The 21,374-nt window shown below is 48.2% G+C and overlaps 3 protein-coding genes across 3 annotated transcripts; 2 read left to right on the top strand and 1 right to left on the bottom strand.

Moving 5' to 3' along the window:
• Window positions 1-296: 296 nt before the first annotated feature.
• On the top strand, window positions 297-2,462 carry ARB_02437 (uncharacterized protein; the record flags this gene model as incomplete). The annotated part of the gene is made up of 4 exons (XM_003011332.1): window positions 297-704; window positions 889-1,375; window positions 1,447-2,198; window positions 2,256-2,462. The coding sequence occupies 4 exons, from the start codon at window positions 297-299 to the stop codon at window positions 2,460-2,462; spliced, it is 1,854 nt and encodes a 617-aa protein (XP_003011378.1).
• An 881-nt stretch (window positions 2,463-3,343) lies between these two features.
• On the top strand, window positions 3,344-5,386 carry ARB_02436 (uncharacterized protein; the record flags this gene model as incomplete). Its single annotated transcript, XM_003011331.1, has 4 exons — window positions 3,344-3,394; window positions 3,444-3,690; window positions 3,748-4,383; window positions 4,446-5,386. The coding sequence occupies 4 exons, from the start codon at window positions 3,344-3,346 to the stop codon at window positions 5,384-5,386; spliced, it is 1,875 nt and encodes a 624-aa protein (XP_003011377.1).
• Window positions 5,387-18,916: 13,530 nt separating this feature from the next.
• Window positions 18,917-20,526, bottom strand: ARB_02435 (MFS transporter, putative; the record flags this gene model as incomplete). The annotated part of the gene is made up of 4 exons (XM_003011330.1): window positions 18,917-19,143; window positions 19,209-20,033; window positions 20,111-20,356; window positions 20,436-20,526. 4 exons carry the CDS (start codon window positions 20,524-20,526, stop codon window positions 18,917-18,919), a joined length of 1,389 nt encoding a protein of 462 aa, XP_003011376.1.
• Between the last annotated feature and the right edge of the window lie 848 nt (window positions 20,527-21,374).

Here is a 21,374-nt window from a genome sequence, read left to right as displayed (position 1 = left end):
GAAGGGCGCCAGGGCATCGTATCTTTCTGACACTATGTATTATCTTTATAGTATTCGTTTTTTGTTATTTCGCACAGAATAAATAGCTCCTACTACTGCAGCCAGTTCTCAAACCAGCTCTACACCCCTGGCCGGTCCGATCTCTCCAGGCTCCATCTGCTTCATCTGCCTGAAGAATATCAAGGGTCTCCCGGTGGAGTTGCCCTGCCGCTGCTTAAGTACTTTCAAGTCCTTGTATATGCTGCCTGCCCTAGCTAGCGCTTTTGCCCCCTGAAACGTCAAGCTCCGAGCGCTGCATGTGCTGGCCCGCCAAGCGCCCACCCATCGCACGAACTAACTCACAGTCCATCTTCACCACCTTCGACTTTCCCCCCTTGCAAAGCGAGCAACACCCTCTGCCTCCCGCTGCCGGCTGTATCGACCGTCTCGCTCTGCTCAGACAGGCACCGCATCTGCCAATTGCACCTGAGCTCGCTGTCTTGTCTCTCCCCGGCCGTCGGTGCAGTTCTTACGCCCTCGTCGCCCAAACCCAGCCAGCACCTTGCCAGCTACCCTCCTCGCCCACCATGGCGAAGAAGTCGGTCAACCAGGAACCGGCCCCCTCAACCACCGCCGTCACTGCTGAAGGATTCGAGTTCGTCGAGACCCCAGCTGCCTCGTGCGTGAGCCCGAATGCTGAGCCCTGCGGCGTCCGGACGACAGAGGTACGTCGTTTGTTTACTCTGTTCTAACCAGCTTTTGTGCTTTTCTGTTGGGCATCCCCCCCCCCATATATATACGTGGACTCAAGGAACCCTCAACCAACATGTTTTATTTTTTATATTTTATTTTATTTTATTTTATTTTTTTTACCTGATCGTCAATGCTGATATAGACGATTTACTATAGTATCCCGCGATCAAAAACGCTCCTTTGCCAGCTGACGCTGCCGGCTCAGACTCGTTCTCCAACACTCTGCTCATCTCCCTGCTGGTGCTGATACCTGCGTACCTTGCCCGCCAGGTCTCCGGTGGACTATGGACAACCCTGTTCTTCGCCATTTTCACCTCCATCCCGATCCTGATGGCCTACTGGACCGTTGCGTCGACCATCTCTCCACGAAAGAATGAAAAGGCCAAGTATCCCGGCCGTCCTGTCGAGTATTACCTTAACTTCCTGAGCGAGCATGACCGTGCCAAGTACCATGGAAAATCCAAGATTCCCATGGAGACCTTCCATGAGATGTACTTTGACGGACAGGTGGACTTCAAGGGTGATGCGCTGGAGATGCTGGAGTACAGACATGACTGGGCTCAGTTCAAGTTCACCTGGAGCTTGTACAAGTATTTCTTGACTGGAATGATGCCTGAGGTTATCATGCATACCCGAAGCCAGGGTGAGTGGGGATCATCCATTTTTCTTTTACATATCCTTACCTTTACAAGCTCAATGCTAACAGTTACCTAGATGAGGAGCAAGTTCGTGGACACTATGACCGTGGTGACGATTTCTACGGCTGGTTCTTGGGTCCACGCATGATCTACACCTCTGGCATAATCAGCAACATCAACGAGGAAGAGACCCTCGAGCAGCTGCAGGACAACAAGCTCGCTGTCGTCTGTGAGAAGATCGGCCTTAAACCTGGAGACACCATGCTCGACCTTGGCTGCGGCTGGGGCACTCTCGCCAAGTACGCTTCCGTCCACTACGGCGCCCATGTCACTGGTATCACTCTTGGCCGCAACCAGACTGCCTGGGGCAACAATGGCCTTCGCAAGGCTGGCATTGAAGAATCTCAATCCCGTATTCTGTGCATGGACTACCGTGACGCTCCCAGCGTGCCCGGTGGATACAAGAAGATCACCTGTCTTGAGATGGCCGAGCACGTCGGTGTCCGCCACTTCTCTACTTTCCTGCGCCAGGTGTACGACATGCTTGACGACGACGGTGTTTTCTTCCTCCAGATTGCTGGCCTACGTAAGTCATGGCAATACGAGGATCTAATTTGGGGTCTGTTCATGAACAAGTACATTTTCCCCGGTGCTGACGCAAGCACACCACTTGGCTTCGTCACCGAGCGCCTTGAGGGAGCTGGCTTCGAGATCAAGGGCATTGACACCGTTGGCGTACACTACTCTGCCACCCTCTGGAGATGGTACAGGAACTGGATGGCCAACAGGGAGAAGGTCGAGGCCAAGTACGGCAAGCGATGGTTCCGCGTAAGTTTCTCCCCCTAAACTCTAACGTATAAATAGCGTATAGCTAACGTTTGACAGATCTGGGAATACTTCCTTGCCTACTCTACCATCACTTCCCGTCAAGGAGGTGCTACCTGCTGGCAAATCACCATGGTCAAGAACATCAACTCTACTCACCGCATTGAGGGTGTTCCGACCCAGTTCGGCCTTGCTGGCGCCCGCGAGGCCAGCATCCAGAATGTTGGTGGTGGAAAGCTGCTGACCGCCGTCGTCGAGAAGGAGTAAGCAAAGAGTGCTGCACGTACGGAGTACATACATTTCAATATCACGGTTGAACCGTCTTTCGACGTGGATAATGGGGTATGGATCATGGAGGTGCAAACAAAATACAAGTTACGCAAAACGACGGAGGTGAGCAAAAAAAAAGAAAAAAAAAAGGGTGCTATGGCAAGCCTGGGACAGCAAAATAGGGGGAGGTAGCTTCACGCGGGTTTCCTTGTTTGTCTTTGGTCTGGCCACTTAGATAAATACACAACTAGTTACGTATGTAGTCGACGGTTTAATCATAATGAGACTCTGTTCCTTTCTGCCTTTATGCTCGTTGCTCGTTTATGTAGTTAGTTGACTTGACCCTATATCAGTTGCTTGTCCACAAAAAATATAAAATCAAAATAAATCCTGTCCACCGGCCGCTTCGAACCGCTGCCTCCCTTGCATGCCGTCAACGCTCAACCTCCCAAAACGTCGTCGCAATGGCCAAAAAAAAACTGGTAGCTTCTCTTTGATTGAGCGTGTCATCCTTAGTGCAGGGGCCATGCTAATCTTCTCTGTATCGTTACTATGACCAAATGCCCGAAGGCATAGGAGAGGAAGGCGACTTGCTATTTAAGGTGGTGTTTTGTGACTAATGGAGTATCGTCATTGGTTGATTTGGTTGGCTTAGGTAATCTCTGCTTATGTCAGACCGGAAAGGAATATCTTTGCTGCGGCGCCCTGCCGGATATGGAACAAGGATAATCCGAGAAATGATGACTAAGTGAACCGTAGCCGAAGCCGAGGTAAAGCGCCGAAAAGGGCAAGAAGGACTTCATTTGCTTCAATCTTCAAGTCGACGTCATGTCATTTTTTCATCATGAGGAAAACAACATCAGACTACAGTCGATGAGATGAAGAAACAGGCTGCACTGGTTGGCGGCGAAGATACCGACGTTGACGCAGTATTGAGGCTGCAGATACAGGCCGATACGGCGGCGTTACGCTAACTAGTTAAGCCCGAAGCCGCCTCTCCACTGCGGAGAGCGGGCTGGGTGTTATATCTTTGAAGTTCCCCAGCTTTTCGTTCTTCCATCCCTCTCCCCTCGCTACGGACAAGACAAGATACCAGCAGCACCGCCAGCAGCACCCTCTACCGCCATGCCTTATCCTTCCCCTTATCCTCCAATTGACATCCCGGTCGTCGATCTGTGGAAGTTCCTCTTTGAAAACGAGAAGCGCGAGTTCCCGGATGACAAAGGTAAGCAACCACCCGGCTTTATCCCCAGAGAGCTCTCCCCAGTCTAACAGCCAGTAGTTATTTATCAGGATGCAGACACCCTGCGGTCATACACCTATGCCGAAATAAAGTCCACAGCCATCACATTCGGAACAGGTCTCAGGGCTTCGTTTGATTGGAAGAAGGGTGATGTGCTGGCTCTCTTTGCGCCGAACGACATCGACATCCCACCGGTGCTATGGGGTACGCATTGGGCTGGTGGTGTAGTTACACCAGCTAATCCAGCTTATACGGCTGACGAGCTTGCCTTCCAGCTCAAGAAGACCCGTGCGCGTTTCTTGGTCACGCATATGTCCTGTCTTGATGTTGCTGTGAAGGCAGCGGCAAAGATTGGGCTACCGGATGACTGCATTGTACTGCTGGGCACGGAGCGGCATCCGACTTTGAAGTATAAGCACTTCTCCTCCGTGCGCAACTTGTCCGGTGCAACAAGGTATCGTAGGGCGCGCATTGATCCAAAGAAGGACCTTGCGTTCTTGGTCTTCTCATCTGGAACAACCGGTGTGCCGAAGGGTGTTATGTTGAGCCACTATAACATAGTGTCAAACATACTCCAGCTTAAAGCGGGTGAGGAAGGCAATCTCACCTGCAATGGTGGGCCGGATGGCAAGGGAGACCGCATGCTGGCTTTCCTCCCTTTCTTTCACGTTTATGGTAATGAACTGCTCCTTATCCGTACAACGGCGATCTGCATCAACCTTGCTGACCTTCCCCAGGATTGACATGCTTGATCCATGCCTCGATGTACTCTGGCTACCATCTATACGTCATGCCTAAATTCGATATTGAACGATGGTGCGCCCATGTACAGAACTACCGCATCACGTTCTCGTATGTCGTACCTCCCGTCATTCTACTACTGGCCAAACATCCAGCAGTCTCGAAATACGACCTTTCATCACTTCGAATGATGAACTCTGGCGCTGCGCCACTCACATCTGAACTTCTAGAAGCCATGCACAGCCGTATCAAGATCGGAGCCAAACAAGGGTATGGCCTCAGCGAATGCAGTCCGACAACCCACACTTTGTCTTGGAAGGACTGGCACCGAAAAGTTGGCTCGGTCGGCAAGCTTCTCCCAAATATGGAGGTGAAATATATGACCAGCACTGAAGACGGATCGGAACCTGTAGAGGTGCCAGCCGGACAGACGGGAGAAGTTTATCTCCGCGGACCCAATGTATTTTCAGGATACCTTGATAACCCCACGGCAACAGCTGGTTGTCTTTCTGCAGATGGCTGGTTCTGCACCGGTGACGTGGGCCATCAGGACGAAGAAGGAAACCTGTACATCACCGATCGTGTCAAAGAATTGATCAAATACAAGGGTTTCCAGGTTGCGCCCGCAGAACTTGAAGGGTATCTAGCCTCACATCCAGATGTGGACGATGCAGCTGTCATTGGTATCGAAAGCGAGCAGCACGGAAGTGAGGTGCCCCGTGCATACATCGTTCTCAAGCCCGGCGTTCAGAAGGGGGACAAGACGGCTGAAAACATAGCTAGCTGGCTAGCTGGTAAGGTGGCACCATACAAACGACTTAGAGGAGGAGTCATATTCATCGATTCCATACCCAAGAGTCAAAGCGGGAAGATTCTCAGACGTGTTCTGAAAGACATGATCAAGAAGGAAAACAGCAAGGCCAAGGCTAAGTTATAAGACATCTTACGCTCATCTATCTGGATGCCTTGTTATTGCGTTCGTTTTTGATATTTGGCATTTAGCATTGCTTTCTCCATTTTCTTGCAGTTACAATTACACCCTTCCCTCCCGTCCATGGAGACAATTTTTGGAGATAAGTGAGTATATACAGGATCGGAGTAGTTTCGATTGCCGTCAAGCATAGAATGTCTCAGTCACTACCGACATATTGATACAATAGAAAGACGTGCTTTTTGAACCTTCTCCATTATTTCGTTACGCATTCGCATTTCCTGCCATTGAAACTGACCGCCCTTATCAGCTACTAACATAGCTGCAGTAACTATCCGATATCAAATACCCCATGTCCTCTATTCTTAGACGCAGCATTCCGGATCCACCGTTTTATCAACTATAGCCAGTGAAAAGCTTGGCTGGGGGTGTTTATCATCGCAACATCATGACTAGTTATATCTGCCAGTTCCACCTTCTACACTCTTGCAGAACCTCTATCACTGAGTGGCGATATCCGTTTTCGGCAGGCTGCTTTAACTAGTGATATGATCCACTTGCCCTGGGCTGTGAATTTCCCAGTCACTGGAGCAGTGAAGCAGCCAGTCAGTGAAATCGAGCTATTATCAGGCCTCAGAGGAAGGATATAAATACCTCCAGCTCGCCTGAAGCTTTTCTTCCCCTTCTTCTTTCTCTTCATCCTTCTATTTCGTTCCTTTCCTCGGTATCCTCGTCATATTATGTTGAAGGATGATTCTCTCCTTTTCTATTTACGATAATATACCCTATATGTCCCAGCATAGGTCTAATAATTATAGCTGAAGGGCCTGGAATCTCTCCAGGAATACCACATCTTTAGCTCTAGGTAGCTCAGACGTGGTTAAATCAAGCCTGCGATGAGAATTCCATGGTGTCTCTCTGGAAGAGGGTGACCCCTTTGTTACTCGAGGAGGAAGGATACGACCTAAAGTATGTGCTTTACCTACTGCATTCTCCAGCCGACGATATTAACAGAGAAGTAGATGCCACCATCAAACATAAGCTACGAACTACACGATCAAGTTTGGTCGGCTTCGCTAGCAGTGGCAGGTGTCTGCTTGAAAGACGGTATATTTATATTTATATCTTCCACAGTGGACCCCTATACAAGTCGATGTTAATATTATTGACGATAACTATATATACGTTTACTTATTTTCAAAGGATGTTTTGATTAAATGGAATCGACTTCCCAAATTTCCACGTGGATCTGATTTATCGTCCAAGAACCTCGGCTTTTATCATCACGACAAAATAATCAGGTTACTGGATACTCCCACAAACGCTCGATTGGTGATATTGACTATACTATCAGTACAATGGAAAGGTGTATATTTCCAAACCCTTTTCCACGAAAAGTAATGGCATATATTGCGGAGCAAACAAAATCTTCTCTCACCTATTCCCAACCATCTTGCTCTTTTGCACAACTGCTCTGCTAGTTTCTTGATCTCTGCTTCTTCCTTCGGTCATCATGACAGACTCCGTTCCTCCTGCTGTGCCTCTGCCCTGCGCTCGGTGCCTAGGTAACCTTTACGCTGCCACGAATCTAGAACCTGATCGTGTGCTAGACCTTGATTGCTGGCACTATGTGGTAAGGGATTTTTCCAGCTAGCTAATGTTGTACCAAGCTGACATTATTTGCAACAGGGTTTCAATCAATAGCAGATGAAATACCATGAGTATATTTCCTGAATGCTTCTTGTGAAGGTATCCAGGAAGTTTCTATACCTATTTGCTTATATATCCACTGCCATTTGTTCGAATTGGATCCTTAACGTAAAACCTACCACGTACGGAATGGATCTGATTTGAAGCTACAATATTGGACCTCAAGCTTCCATAGTGAGCAGGTCAAATGAAGAGCTTAAAGAGGTCACACTGGATATGAGCTCAGATATCCAGGAGCTTTCGACGCAAGACGATGGTTGGACCCTCCGCATAAACATGAACTCAAAGTGATAGCCTGGCGGGAGTTCTCCTGATGAAGGAGATTCGTCTAACCAGTCCATGACATGGCCCAACGCGCATGCAGGGACCGATTGTTCCGACGAAGCACGGAAGATGCAACTTGGCGACTGCCAGCAAATTTACCCCTAGCAGACAAATGTGAAGGTGGGCGCTCTAGGCTGGATCGGTAAGCCTGCCATGCTCCTTGGGAATACATTATGGTCCAAGAAATAAACAACATGACGCTTACTATCCTTGAGGCATTCCCAGTTTATTCTACCCATCTCTTCATGCATTTTCGGCATGTATGCCATTAGATTGTGTCCGGTGGGCTATAATTAATCAGCAGCTCAGGCATGGAAAGTAAGTAACTAGTCACTCTATGATACTAGCCCATTTGCACGCTTCTAACTCTAGCATAAGGTTCCCATTAGAAACTGGCTCGACATAATTGGACTCTCGAGAAGTTGCACCAACACGTTGCATCAGAGAAGTTGTTATCTTCTAGAACTACCGTGGAGCCTGCTGTCAATATGGCCAGCGTATGAAACTATATCCACACTTCTTGACGCAAGTTTGTTCTTCTATGGGCCAAGCGATCTACCCATTTCAACGTCTCGCTATGGGCTCTGAGAAACGTTATCCTTCCTACCAATCGTGTAGGCTCGCACTTTTGATTAAATGGTATACTTCGATTAGTGTTAAGGTCACAATTGACATTTTTGGAGATCTATCCGTGATTACCCACATATTACGGAGTAATTGCAAATCTATATCCCGTGGGAAATATTGGGCGCTAACCCTATCTAACAGCAATGCCATACAAGATAGTGGCTCTGCCCCTTGCCCCGAAACCTATACCATATCCTTTAGGAACGATCTGCATCATCTAGCAGAGCCTTCATTGAAAGCAGCACTAAGGGATTTTCTTACGCCAAACTACGTTGGACTATCACACCGATACCATGGGATAGCGGAATAATACCTGATTGCAGTCGACGTCTTTGTGCGGCATTGATAAGCGTCCATCAGGGAGGGAAACAATGAGCAAATGTCTATGCGGGGCAGGTGTCCTTGTATGTACACTGTCAACTACCCGAGAAGATTTTGTGAGACAGAATACCTGGCCGAATGTTATTGGTCTCGGCGAAGCTGCGAATACCTGAGAGATGGCAAGGTTGAATTTCCCGCACTGGCTATCAAGCCGGCAGGCGTATTCAGTTGGTGATCCTCTATAGCTACAGCCAGACATTAGTTTGTATCTCCAGGAAAGCGACGCGATCAACCAGAGCCAAGTTTCGCTATTTTCACAGAGCATGCATCTAGCCTCTAAACCGTTATTGAGCTTCCTGCACCATGGAATCATACGAGATATTTTATGGGGTCTGACAGTGGGACCTTGACTGCCTCCGAAACATTATTATGAGGTCTCTTGGTTTCCTTGCTTTTTGTGCTACCTTTGCAACGATTGCATTATTAATCCGGAGAGCCATTTTGATACCCGCTTTTGTCGACGGCCGTAACCTCACGGACCTACTGGCCGATGAACATGATACCCGATAACCAATCAAGACTCCACTGGCCGAGTGATGCATGCATTTTGTCATTTGAGGAGCCTTACTTACCACCTATTTGATTGACGAGCACACTAACTATCTCCACGTCAAAGGTCGAAGGGGTTTTTCGAACCAGCACCGTTCTGGTAGATATGCCGACCTAATAAGTCTTATCAATCATTTGAAGATCAGCGGTTACAGTTTTGACCAGCCCCTAGTGGCCTTGGATTAATCATGCGCATACATTATTGTCTCGGCAATCGCTGTCTAGTTTCGGTGGTCGCGTTAACTAAGTTAACTAACTAGCGAGTTAGTTGACCAGTTAGTTAAATGAACTCGGTTCAACGGAGAAATTTCGACTTCATGGTCTCACTGCCCGCTATTCAGTGTTTTGCAAAAACTGGCAGCGTTGCAACTTTGGGGTCTGCAGAAGCAAAAGGGTATAAATATCTCGTCCATTTTCTGTTACTTGGTTGATCTGGATCGAGTGCATGAGATTTCAGCCTTTCAGATAGTGCCGTCTTCTTCCCTTGTCTGCTCTATGCTTGCTATCTTCAGTCAGTATGCAACAATCAAATACTACCAATATCCGTGTCAAATTCCGCCATTCAGCGAATAGCCAACGCACAATTGCGCAATCCCAGGACGAAGACGCTGATTATTTGAATACATGACGGGCTATTGCATAAGCGTCGATGTCGAAGATACCCTGGGATGTTGCAAAATCAGATCTACGCTATTCGTTGTCGGTTCGTCGGCTGATGCGGCTGCGTCATAGCCGATGAGGCACATAACATCAAGAACAGGATATCACAACGCCGTCTTCTGTCTTCTGTGATCAAGCATGGGATACGACCACCGCAAAGAGATCAATACACATTGAAGAGCAGCTTAGCTCTTCGTTCTTGCGGAGTCCCTCCGGCCTCTAGGCGTATCCTGGGCAAATAAAGCTTCTGTCAGCCGAATGTACTTCATCCATCTCCTGCTAGGCGCAAGGATTATCTGCCTCTCATTTTCCACAACCGACCTCACCAATGCAGACGAATACAAATGTTTCTGGGGTTCGGTTTTCCTGCTGTCGGGGAGAAGGAGGGGCCGCCTGAAGGGATTGCATGGAGGAACATGATCAATAGAGCAGCCATCCAAAGATTCACCGCCATCAGGCCGGACAAGAGAAGAAACAAGCACATCATGACTAGTGACTTTGATCGAATTGGCAGCATCTCCGTCCGCAGAGGAATTGAAGAAGTGCGGCTGCGAAATTGGATATGATCAAGAAGGAATCAAGCACTGGGATTCTAAATGATGCTCCTGGACTGGGAAAGACTGTCCAAGCACTCGGCCCTCTCTACTTTGCGGTCATACAGCGAAAGGCCGACTTATAGCTTCCAATTCCGGGCCTGATGCAAGACTGGAGGCGGGGAACAAGGTCAACTTCGGAGCATAGGATATCATTGGAATGCTCAACGATAGGAAGTCATAGTTTTTCCCCTGGGCCATTCATGCAGACAACATATCTTTCCCTGGTGGTGATTTTCTCCTTGGATTTCTGGATACGGGCCCCTTCGATCTTCCTGAAGATTGAATGGCTTGACTGTTGCCTCGCTTACTCCCCTGCACCAGTGGATGCGTTCAGATATTACACGAGGGGCTTGCCAATTTTTATCGCCCACACGATAGGGGCTGGTTCCAGAACAACGCTGCCATCGTACTGACTACGGGTTGGCTGCCGAGATATCACTCAGCTTACCGTTCTAGCCGCAGAACGTCATCCTTTGGCTGGGATGCAGACCATTTACTGCTCAAGAGACTAGCGGTTGCTGCGAACTTGGCCGTGCGGGTTTTAGGAGACTTGATTACAACACTTCGTTGCTAAAGCTAGCCATTACTACGCCCACTGCTCCCCACGAAGAGGTAGATACCCATTTTAGAGCCCTGGTTTGTTGGAAGGCCCCAGGAAATGGGAGTCTGGCGCTTGCAGAGTGTCGTACAGTAGGCAACACGGCACTCTAGGCCAGCGTGGATATGGCGTGAACAGAGGCATAACATGCGAATATAACTCGCAGGGAGGTCAATTCACCTACTCTCTCTGTGTTCGACTTTATGATAAGTTCTAATGCGTCCTCAGTGCCCCAGAGTCTCCCCAATTGCTGCTCCAAAAAACAGAAGACACTAGGCCGGGATTTCATAATGATATCTGGTGTCAAATGGGAAGATCTGACTGCGTGGAAGATATCCATCTTACACCTCTTGCTAGCTCATTTGGGTTATCCTCAGTTTACGAAAGCTGAACTGCGGAAACAACCGGAACTTCGAGTGGGAGCCCTCTGGCCGATTGGGAAGGGCGACGTAGGATGGGAATGAGGTCCACTGAGATGATCCGATGTTTGCTCTCCCAAATGCCATTGAAAGAAAGAGCCCTTCCTCGCAATGGTTGATACATTTCGATATACTGTTGTGACTGTTGGGCGGTTTGATCACTGCATTGGGTATACCGTTCACATGCACCGATACCAACAGGCCTGGGCAGTCTATGCTACGGCTGTCCCTACGTCAATGACACCACAACGATTACACCACCAAACGGCAGGCACTCTTGGCTTTCAGCTCCACTATACTACGATACAAACCCCAGCAGAGGCGATAATCAAGTGCCGCAAGCGGGAAGCTGATGAGCGTCTGACCTGAAGATAACTCTCTCAACCAAGCCCTGTCTTCGATCTATGGCGCCCTAGCCAGCCGCTCTCAGCTAATGTTTATATCCCTGAGACTCGCTCTAGCCATAGTTATGAGGACCGCAGCACGAGCAATCAATAGTGATGGATACCCTGATGAGCACTGAGAGCCAGCTGTTGCCCGGCCCATTCGCCCTAGTCGTCCAGCCCAACATCTTATGTCAAAAGATAACTTCATCTTGCCGTACCACCACCATTGGAAACTGTCATTATAGCGAGACACGAAACTAAAGCACTGGCAAAATTCATCATGTGGGCTGGCCGCCTTGGTTGAACGGCATATTTGATACTATGCAGCGCTCATCAGGGGCCATAATTCATCACTCTACATTCCGGTCCCTGTTAGAGAGCGAGCGCCTACCCATAAGCCAGAAGAGCGAGCCCACACTAATGACAGGCATTATATGGCAGATAGAGGCTATTACTTCTCCTTGCTGTCTCTTTCTCGTCGAATGGATATATATATATCTCTGCGAGCGGATCCAGAGACACTCGGGATAGCTAAGAATAACGGGGGCTTTGACTCTAGTGTACCCCTGAGATCCTCAAATGCCTATGGAAGCCTGTCGACGGAATATGAAGTGCGATCAAACACAATGGTGATTGACAACGGCTAACTTTATCGAGCAAAGCAAATACATCAGCCCCTATGCACCATGGGGCCTTGTTCGCAAGCGATTCTTTTCTAAACTTAGTGATGTTAAACATAACGATCTACAACTTACATAAAGTTGTAAACATTATTCTATTCAGCTGGAAGTCAACACATTTGGAAATGAAGCAACGAATGCACGCGCTTTAGCAACCGGTACCGCCAACATAAGTTTTCGAACTTATTGAGAGATGAAGGTCAACATGGACAGGGTGTGTGCTGTATAGCTGCAACCCAAACCTGGATGCTATTGCAGCCTTTGGAGACAATACGGAGAAGATGTACAATGATACATCTAGCGAAATTCTGACCAGCCATCCAGAATATGTCAGAAACATGAGCCGATGATCTGGCCAATTTGGAGCAGGCTGGGTAACTGACTGGTGTGGTTTCTGTCCTCGCACTCCCTTGACCAAATGCTGGTTTCTCCTGAGGACATTATCAACTACCTGTTAGCGAAACAATGCAGGATAACTGTTACCAAGCTGGCCTCATTGATTGTAAGCAACTTCTACCTCCTCTCTTCCGGCTACTGGGGCGACTCAGACCTGCCCTTCTTCCACTGAGACTCCAAGTTCAGGCAGTTGGGGCTGCTTCCGGGCAACCAGTATTCACCTTTTACGTGGTGCCTTTTTGCGAAGGGTAGCTCCAGGGAGATAAAAGCAGTTGGGTGAATGTGTATACGGCCGGTTCTTCGCGCGGCATACTTCGACAGCATGGAAGGGGATTGACAGGCAAACCGACGGTCAGTTCTATGGCTCTGTTCGCGTTTCCACTTGTGAAGAGAGCATCCTGAGAGCCAAACCTGTCCCCTGGTAGATATGGAGAGACTTCAATTCTCTCTACCTAGACATTGGGCTCGCGAAAAATTGGCATCGAAGTGGAACTATTCCACGCTTCCTGAGTACCTTAGTTATTCCACCGCCGGTGGCTTTGACCCTAAGTACTGTACTCTTCCAATTTTTCATTCGGCCATCAGGGCCCTCGCTCACTTCTGGCAGAGAGTGGTTATATTTGACATCATGCATTATGCACAAGTGCCTTTGACAGCCCCGGCAAGGCACGGGTATATACTTGGTCCAATCACGACTCTGACGCTGGGAGAGATGAGGTATTGTCTCTATGTTATATTAGTTTAGGCCCTTGCCACCACTGCCGGCCCCTCCTCCATGGGCCAGAGCTGTTCCGAGTGCCACCGGGTCCATCGAAGATGTGAAACGCTAAGTAAGTGCCTTTTTCATTCGACTTGGTGATTGGCAGCTAACTAATATATTTAACAAGGAACCTGAGTCGGAAGAGCTGCGTCAGCTCCGGCTTCCGAGGATGAAGATCTAGGCCTTCTAGGCCTGGACTGGCGAGATTGCGAGCTCGCAGCCTGCGGCTCGTTTGGCCTACGTTCGTGTGGCCGGGTTATCCCTTGTCCGCTGCCCAGCGCGCTCGTCGGGCCGCTAGAGAATGGAGACCTCGGTCAGTATTTATTTTCACGATGCTTCCTCTGCTTCATATCATGGTATCATGCTAGGAAGCGGCATATCAAGGATGCCCATTGGCGGCTAGAAGCATCGACATGCCAGGGGCCGACTATACGGCCCTTGCCCTTCTTCCTTGACCTCAAGCCTCCCTTCAGCGTCTGCTTCTTGAGGGCTCTTACGTTTAAAGTCCAAGAGAACCTGACTGTATGTTATGAGCCATATTCAGGCCCTGTGTCATATTCTAGGAAAAGGGAAAGCAACGGCTCCATTGCCTCTCTTCTATGCTTTAAACCGATGGTTTGATTGCACGGAGACACCAGCATACGAACTCTCACATAACCGTGGCTGCAGGTCTCGTAGTCGACAAAGCATCGAGAATCTCGTCAGAGCTGAGTTATGAGCCCGAGGTAGTTAGTTAGGGAAGAAGATCGTGCTGTATTGGGCAATCTCCATGACCAGAAAGGAGCCCCAGAGCTGGCGAGAATCAAAGATTTCGTTCCTACGACGAGAGTGGCTCCTGTGACTCCCGCAACCCCTTATAGCTCTGGGGTCTCCTTTATCAACCGAATGCACGACAGGCTCCCCGACAGACTTACCGAAGAAGAAAAATACGCATGCCAAGAATGGAATCACTAGTTAAACCGAGGGTACAAGCGGACGTACGTAAATAGTCTGGAATTAAAAGTTATGAATTGGCCTGACGAGGGGTGAGCCAGGGTTATCGAGAATTATTTATATATGCCATCTCAGCTGGACACCCTTGATATCGGCGCAGCAAACCAGCCTACAGCGGTACAGCTATATAAACGAGATGAACTCGGAAGCAAACCTCCAAGAGCCTATGGTGGCCGCCTCTTACGGGGTATATACACCCTCTCTGCGCCTGGGGCGAAAGCGTCTCGAGATAGGGTATTATCCACCATTGATTGGTCTCCAGCTTATACGGTGCTCTTCGAAGCAAGAACTGATGGCCACCCAAGGAGGTGCTCTCACTCAGCTAGGGCTATCGCTCTACTATCCAGCCTAGAGACGCTTCGGGTGGTCTGCGTTACATCAAATATGGTTCGAAGCTGCACCAGTGACAGTTCGCACCTCATGCAGTGCTAGGAAGGATATATCTAACCAGTCGGGCATTGGCCGTAGTGTTCGAAGCGGTTCCCAAAGGAGTTTTGCAATGAGACTATAGGATCCATGCACGGTGTAGCCGGAGGAAGCTGATATCGCCATGTCACAATAGTGTTCCAACCTGCAATAAGCCCAGCGTGTCTATTTTATTACAGAGCCCCGATATTGCTCTGGACTCATGCTGGAACAGCCCCCTAATCCTTACAGTCCACGTACCCTCGTCGGTTTTATTCACTCCTGAAAACAATACAAGAGATTGTCAATTGCTTCGACAGTGCAGACCCAGTCCAATCCTTTCCCTTGGAAGTACTTGCACCGGATGGACATGTCATCGCTACATCTGCCGGGCCTTCCATACAATACGTATTTTTTATTTGCGATCGCCTGTTTGGCCACCTCGAGAAAGCAAGGAATAATCTTCGGAGGAAAAGTAACGGGGGTGGGATGGATGCCGTTCTGATATACAGAGATTCAAGACAGTTCACAGTCACTTCTCGTTTCTTGCAAACACACTGCAGACAAAAGCCATTCAAGACCCGAGAAGCCTTTCCGGAATCCAGAATCCTAATTGCAAAAATGCTGTTGCTCCTTCAACTGGATCTCGCACTTTTTTGACATAGATTTTGGACATCTCAATATTCTACCACCTATTCTTGATGTCATTTATGTCTCTGGAGGAAATATCATCTCCCACAAAATACTGTTGGGAGAGAGTTCAAAGGAATATGGATTATAGGTAATCAGCAAAATACACCAAGAATGGAGAACAAGAAGACGACTAAGAAGACGAAGGCTTACGAAACAAAACAGCAAAGTTGGAATCGTTCTGCGGATGTATGAGAGTCTCTTACTCGATTTACCCCTTGCGGTAATTCTTCTCAGCTACAGAACGATACTTGCACGAACCATCCCCTTGAGAGTATTGCAGCCTCACCATCTCTCCGCCAATTATCTATTGCTCCTGTGCCTAAAAACCGCTCAGCCACTGAGATTATCCGCGCCCTACCTCCCGGAATCTGCTCCAACCGAGGACGAAAGCGAGAAGGGGATCTAGTTTTTATCGTCTCATACTCTGAAGATACTAAGGTAATATTCTTGGAATAGTGGAAGACGTTTTCTATCCCTTTTCCTAAAATTAACAAGACCTGGATATGGGGTAGCAAAGCAAGAACAGGAACTTTTTGGGAGTCATTTAACTATTGAATATGCTCTTCTATCAAGTGCAACTCCGATGGTCCAATGTGCCCGCTGTTCTCTGATCATGACCCATCCATCCTTCCCGAATCGATCTGGGACAAAGAGCATGCGGGACCATATTTAGTTCAAAGAGCTGTCGTGCTCGTCAGAGTGGTTTACTCACAAGCTCAGCTGGAAGGAGTGTCGAATATGCCATTTAAGCAAAATATGCGTCCGTTCTGATGCAGACAGTATTATTACTGGCCTCCGTTGGCAGTTAACTATTCCCATATCGACATCTCGAAAGAATCCAGGCTGAGAAGCCTGTTATCAGCTTGTCAATATACGGTGCATTTCTCGTCTCAAAGATGCCAATGTGTCTGTTAGTCCACTATTACCGCCAACGTCAATACACGATAATTGGAAGCCTTTTTCAACATACAAACAACTACCTTGATAGCAGAGCTTAGTTACCTTGCGGGCTAAATAGTTAACTATAAAAGGGAGATCCGCCCGGATCATAAGTTTTTGTTGACTTCTGCTATGTCCTTTTCCAGTTGGCATCCGGCTAACAGGGGAAGAAATATATGCTTTGGTTTTGTCAGGCAGCAGAGATACTGGTTATTCTCATCCTCGTCTACGTCTACGTCTACGTCTACGTCTATCGCTCATTCAACCGACTACTGAGACCACGCCGTCGGAGGCTATACTCGCCCTTGGCGGAATTGGACACGGGGGAAAGACAGAGGCATTCATTCACAGATAACTTGAGAGGGTTATATGCTCGAAACAACCCTTTGACATAAGTTCTCCTGGAGGTGCTCGATACTTGATGGAATCCTGCCTCGCTACCCGTCTGGATCGAGAATACCTGTTTCAAACATGTGCTGCTGCTGGACATTTGGTGAAGAAATAGCTTCATCCTGCTGACCATTAGTGTGGGCTCACTCTTTTGGCTCAACTGTTTTGATACATAGCCTTAACCACAACAATACTTATAGAGCTCGGATTTTGCATGGTGGAGAGAATTTATCTATACATAAAGATGCAACAAGCCTATGAGCCACTGGAAACCAACGAACCTGACAGAATGAGGCTGTGTACTCCAACCCCAAGCTCAGCTTGGTAGCCGCTATATGCCACATTATACTACACCTTTCCGCCGTGGATAAAAATATGGAAGTGTATGTGGGAATAAAGACCTCCTCTACGCAGGACATGATACCGGATGCGTCTGTTGAAGAATAAAATGTCTGGTAGCGACTATTATGAAAAGACTCAGCCGGAATTACGTGGTCAGACCAGTTATTTCTGGTAATCCGTACCCGCGGACTACAGTACAAGGATGTTATGAGCTGCTCTGGTTACTGCGTCACATTTTCGACGAACAATATCAATAAGCCTCGCATTCGTTCACCACAAATTATCTTTATGGAGGAGTGCAGACATATGTTATACCAATCACTAAAATGAAAGAGAAAGTATCCTACCTACCCAGATGGCCTCACTCCTCTGAAACTCAATATCAGACTGTCAATCCGCAGTGAGCTTCCATAGCAGACTTCTGCTCCTGCTCCTGCTCGGTTAGCGCTCTGGGGTGTTTCCAGCAAACAATAGGGGGTAAAGATCAAAAGTCAGCTAGCTACACTGTTGAGACCAATTCGAGAAGCATTACATACCAATGATAAACCCAATCTTATCACCAGAGCTGGGGAGAATTGGATACCAGACACCATAGCACCGAGGATCGGGCTCGAACGTCCATACCCCTATGACATCTTGAACCGGCAATGATGGCTGGAGTAGTCTCTCCATCTACAAGAGGAACTTACTTCTGAACGGAATCTCTGTCCTCTGCTGTTTCTTCCCCTTTATCTCTGGGGTGGATGGCTCGTCTCCGGCGGATGATTATCTTGCCCTTCGCAGATACAATCTTTGGCAAATTATCCGCCGTGTACCTAATGCAAAACAAATTATATCTGTGGGCGCTGCTAAATGGTAATTCTTACTATTTTGAGGAGAGACTCCCTGTCTTCTGCCGGCTTGCTGAGATAAAGCACCCGTCTGTCCCGGCTGGAACGCCCACCTCTGGCGTCAAGAAGGTTGGTCGAAAGGTCAGTGAGGAATTTCCCATGCGGACTGGAAGGCAATCCTTGCTATGATACCACAGGCGAGACTGCTGGTTCCCGAATTTCAAGCCACGCAGGAATTTTGGAGCAGTTGAGATAGAGACGACACAATCGAAATATGCCAGTCAAAACCTCACACCGCCGAAGACGTCTGGCCGGATTTTCGCGTTGGAATGAAGATCTCCACCAAGCCACCGTCCATTGGAATAGATGATGTTCTGAAGCAGGTGCACATGTCTACTTTGCAGAAAGAAGCATTGAACGACGGTTGAAGATGCTTTCACAGTTCAACAAGTAGTTACGTTTATTATTTAGATAGCCCGAAAAGAATAAAAAAAAAAAAAAAAAAATTTGACATATGTTATCATAGCAAACCATAAGATAGACAGTCGCTGTAGTACCTTTAATGGTAAGCATCATGGCATGGTCGATATCTTCGACTGGCAAGTTTATGGTTTGCTAATTATCGTAGCAGTGTTGTGGCTTGATTATCAATTCATTAGATATATCTGTGAGCACAATCGAAACTATAATCAAACAGCAACGCCTATGTGATGACCCCCCTATTCCGTGCTAATGCTGCCCAAGAGATCAAAATGAAAATTCACAATAAACAGCGTGTCTAGACCTCCGAAGACTCACCAGTGCGCTTTCCATCAAATACGGAGAACGTCGCAAAGGCGAGGATTAGAGATAAAATGCCTACCGAGGTATTAGTAGGGAGGCTGGTAAGGATTTGACAAAGGTATACTCACAGAATACAAAATTCATATAGTAGTAGCCCACCAACTCGGTCAAGGATCCCGCCAGAATAGGCCCGATGACCAATCCAAGACTGAAAGCTACCTCTGTCATGGAGGAGATTCTAGAGTTACCGCCATGTTCCCCGAATATTTTCGGGTTTTTAGTCTGCATCTCATTCACCGCAACTAGGGGTAAAGGCTCGTTAGTGATATGAAGAAATACAGTGACAGGGAACTTTTTGTCCACGTACTAGTCATCTGGACAACACCAGCTCCGCGGATCAAAGTGTAGACAATTCCGACTCCTGTGATTGCAGACACAAATATGGCCGGGCCATTATTATCGGCGCCGGCCCAGGGGAAATTACTGTCCCCAGGAACACCCATGAGCCATAGCAGCGGGGCCAGAAATGCCCAACCTATAGCCGTAGGGAATTTGAGCCCTACCCGGTCACGGAGCCAGCCAACTGGAGCACCAAGGAGCATGCTAGGTATCTGCATGGCAAGGAACATCATTCCAACGGGCAAACTTCCCCAGTTGAATATCCTGCTTAGATGAAGCGGAAGAGTTGCATTAAATCCAGCTACGACTGAAGATGCGCATATGACGCTCGAAAGACCTATCACTACTCGCATATCGCGCAGAGCCGTGAGGTAAAAATTACGGGATGATACCGGTTCTTCAGCAGCAGCCTTAGGTGATCCATCGGTACCAGATGCCTCGTTGCTGTTTCCGCTTGATTGAAGCAAGGAAGTCTCTTCATTAGCTAGGGTATCGGTCTGATGATTCCGTGCCGAGTCATGGTGTCCGTCAGGCTGGTTTTTCACTTCAATCATGAGCAGACGGGCAACAATATCGAGGAAAATGACGATCAGAGGAACGGACCAAGTAGCCCAGTATCCCACGAGTTCCAACAGGGAGCCAGCAATCACCGGTCCGAATATGACGCCGGCCATGACAAAGGACATCGAGAGACCCATGGTCTTCCCTATGTTGTCCATTCCAACATTATCCACCATTGTAGCGAATCCAACAATCCATGTCGCAGAGCCGGCAATTCCCTGTAGGATTCTGCCTACAAAAAGTCCCCAGACTAAGAACCCATGTTAGCAACATGCTCTCTCTCATGATGAACGTAATAATTAGGCTTACCGGAAGGGGAACAGGCAACGAGTGTCGTCCCAACGGCGCATGCTGCCAGAGCTATCAATAGCGGCATCCTCCTATTCGGCGTCTTATCTGCAAAATGGGCAATAATTGGTGCCGCGACCAAAGTCATGAAGCCATGGATAGCGAGGAGGGACGAGGTGAGACTCTGTGTTTGCGACGGGTCGACATGCAGACGGACCTCAAGCATGTAGCCCAGGATAGGGACGATAAAGCCATAAAGAAAGGTTTCTACAGAGGATAACAACACACTACGTTAGAAACAAACCAAGCTGAGCCGCGGGAAATAAGGGAATCACCAACTACTTACCAGCGAATAAGGCCAGAACTACAATGGAAAGCATAAAGGGCTTGGAGGACCGCCATCGGTAGCCCCAGGGCTTCTGGCGGTCCATCACCATCACGCCAACTCGGCCACGGACACAAGGGGATCCAGTTCTCGTCCGAGCAAATGTGCAGGATGTCGGATACACGGCGTCTATCAAAGGTTTTAAGGGAAAATTCTGATATATAGCCAAAAACCAGCAGCAAAAAGCAACCAAGGATCTACAAGGGGCTCCGGATATGATGGCCAAGGGTTACTCTGTATGATCGTCTCTTATAGCGAGGAAGAGAGGAAGATGGAGGGGTTATCCGTTCGACGTCGAGCAGCGAATTCCCCCGAGGAGACACACCAAGGTCGAGTCGATATCGGCCAATGCCTCCGGGAAACCCCCCTGTTAGTGATCGATATAACCTCGGTAGCCGCAACAATCTTACATGCCTTGACGGGTCTGCGGCCTCTGCGTCTCCACGAATTAGGTTACACCATTCCCGGAACCGTGGATACGGGTGACAGCTCACCTTTCCTCCTTGGTCATATTGCATTTTATGAGCAGGGGATGGCTGCGACTCAGGGCTGCACGGATGCAAGGGATACAGGGGTTCAGGAGGGGCGACGATTGGAGGCGGCGATTACGACCGACACGGCGGGGTGAGACCGTCTGGAAAGGTCAAAGCGACGGAGCACTGTCTTGATACACACTGATACTGAGCATACGAGCGAAATTAACCCTTCATGACCGAAGAATCAACCAGCTATTGTTTGGCTTGACTCGACTTGACTTCGACTTTCAAGGGGGAAAAAAATAAAAATAAAATAAAATAAAATAAACAAGGGAATGATGAATAAGCCAAATGATGACTAATCACCTTAAACGGGATGGCTTTACTTTTATCCGCAACCCTATTTTGACGTCATCAAGTCTAC

Source organism: Trichophyton benhamiae, assembly GCF_000151125.1.
Source record: "Trichophyton benhamiae CBS 112371 chromosome Unknown contig00294.0, whole genome shotgun sequence".
NCBI classification, from domain to species: domain Eukaryota; kingdom Fungi; phylum Ascomycota; class Eurotiomycetes; order Onygenales; family Arthrodermataceae; genus Trichophyton; species Trichophyton benhamiae.
The sequence above is the reverse complement of the archived record's forward strand: the minus strand, read 5'-3'. Positions and strand labels throughout refer to the sequence as shown.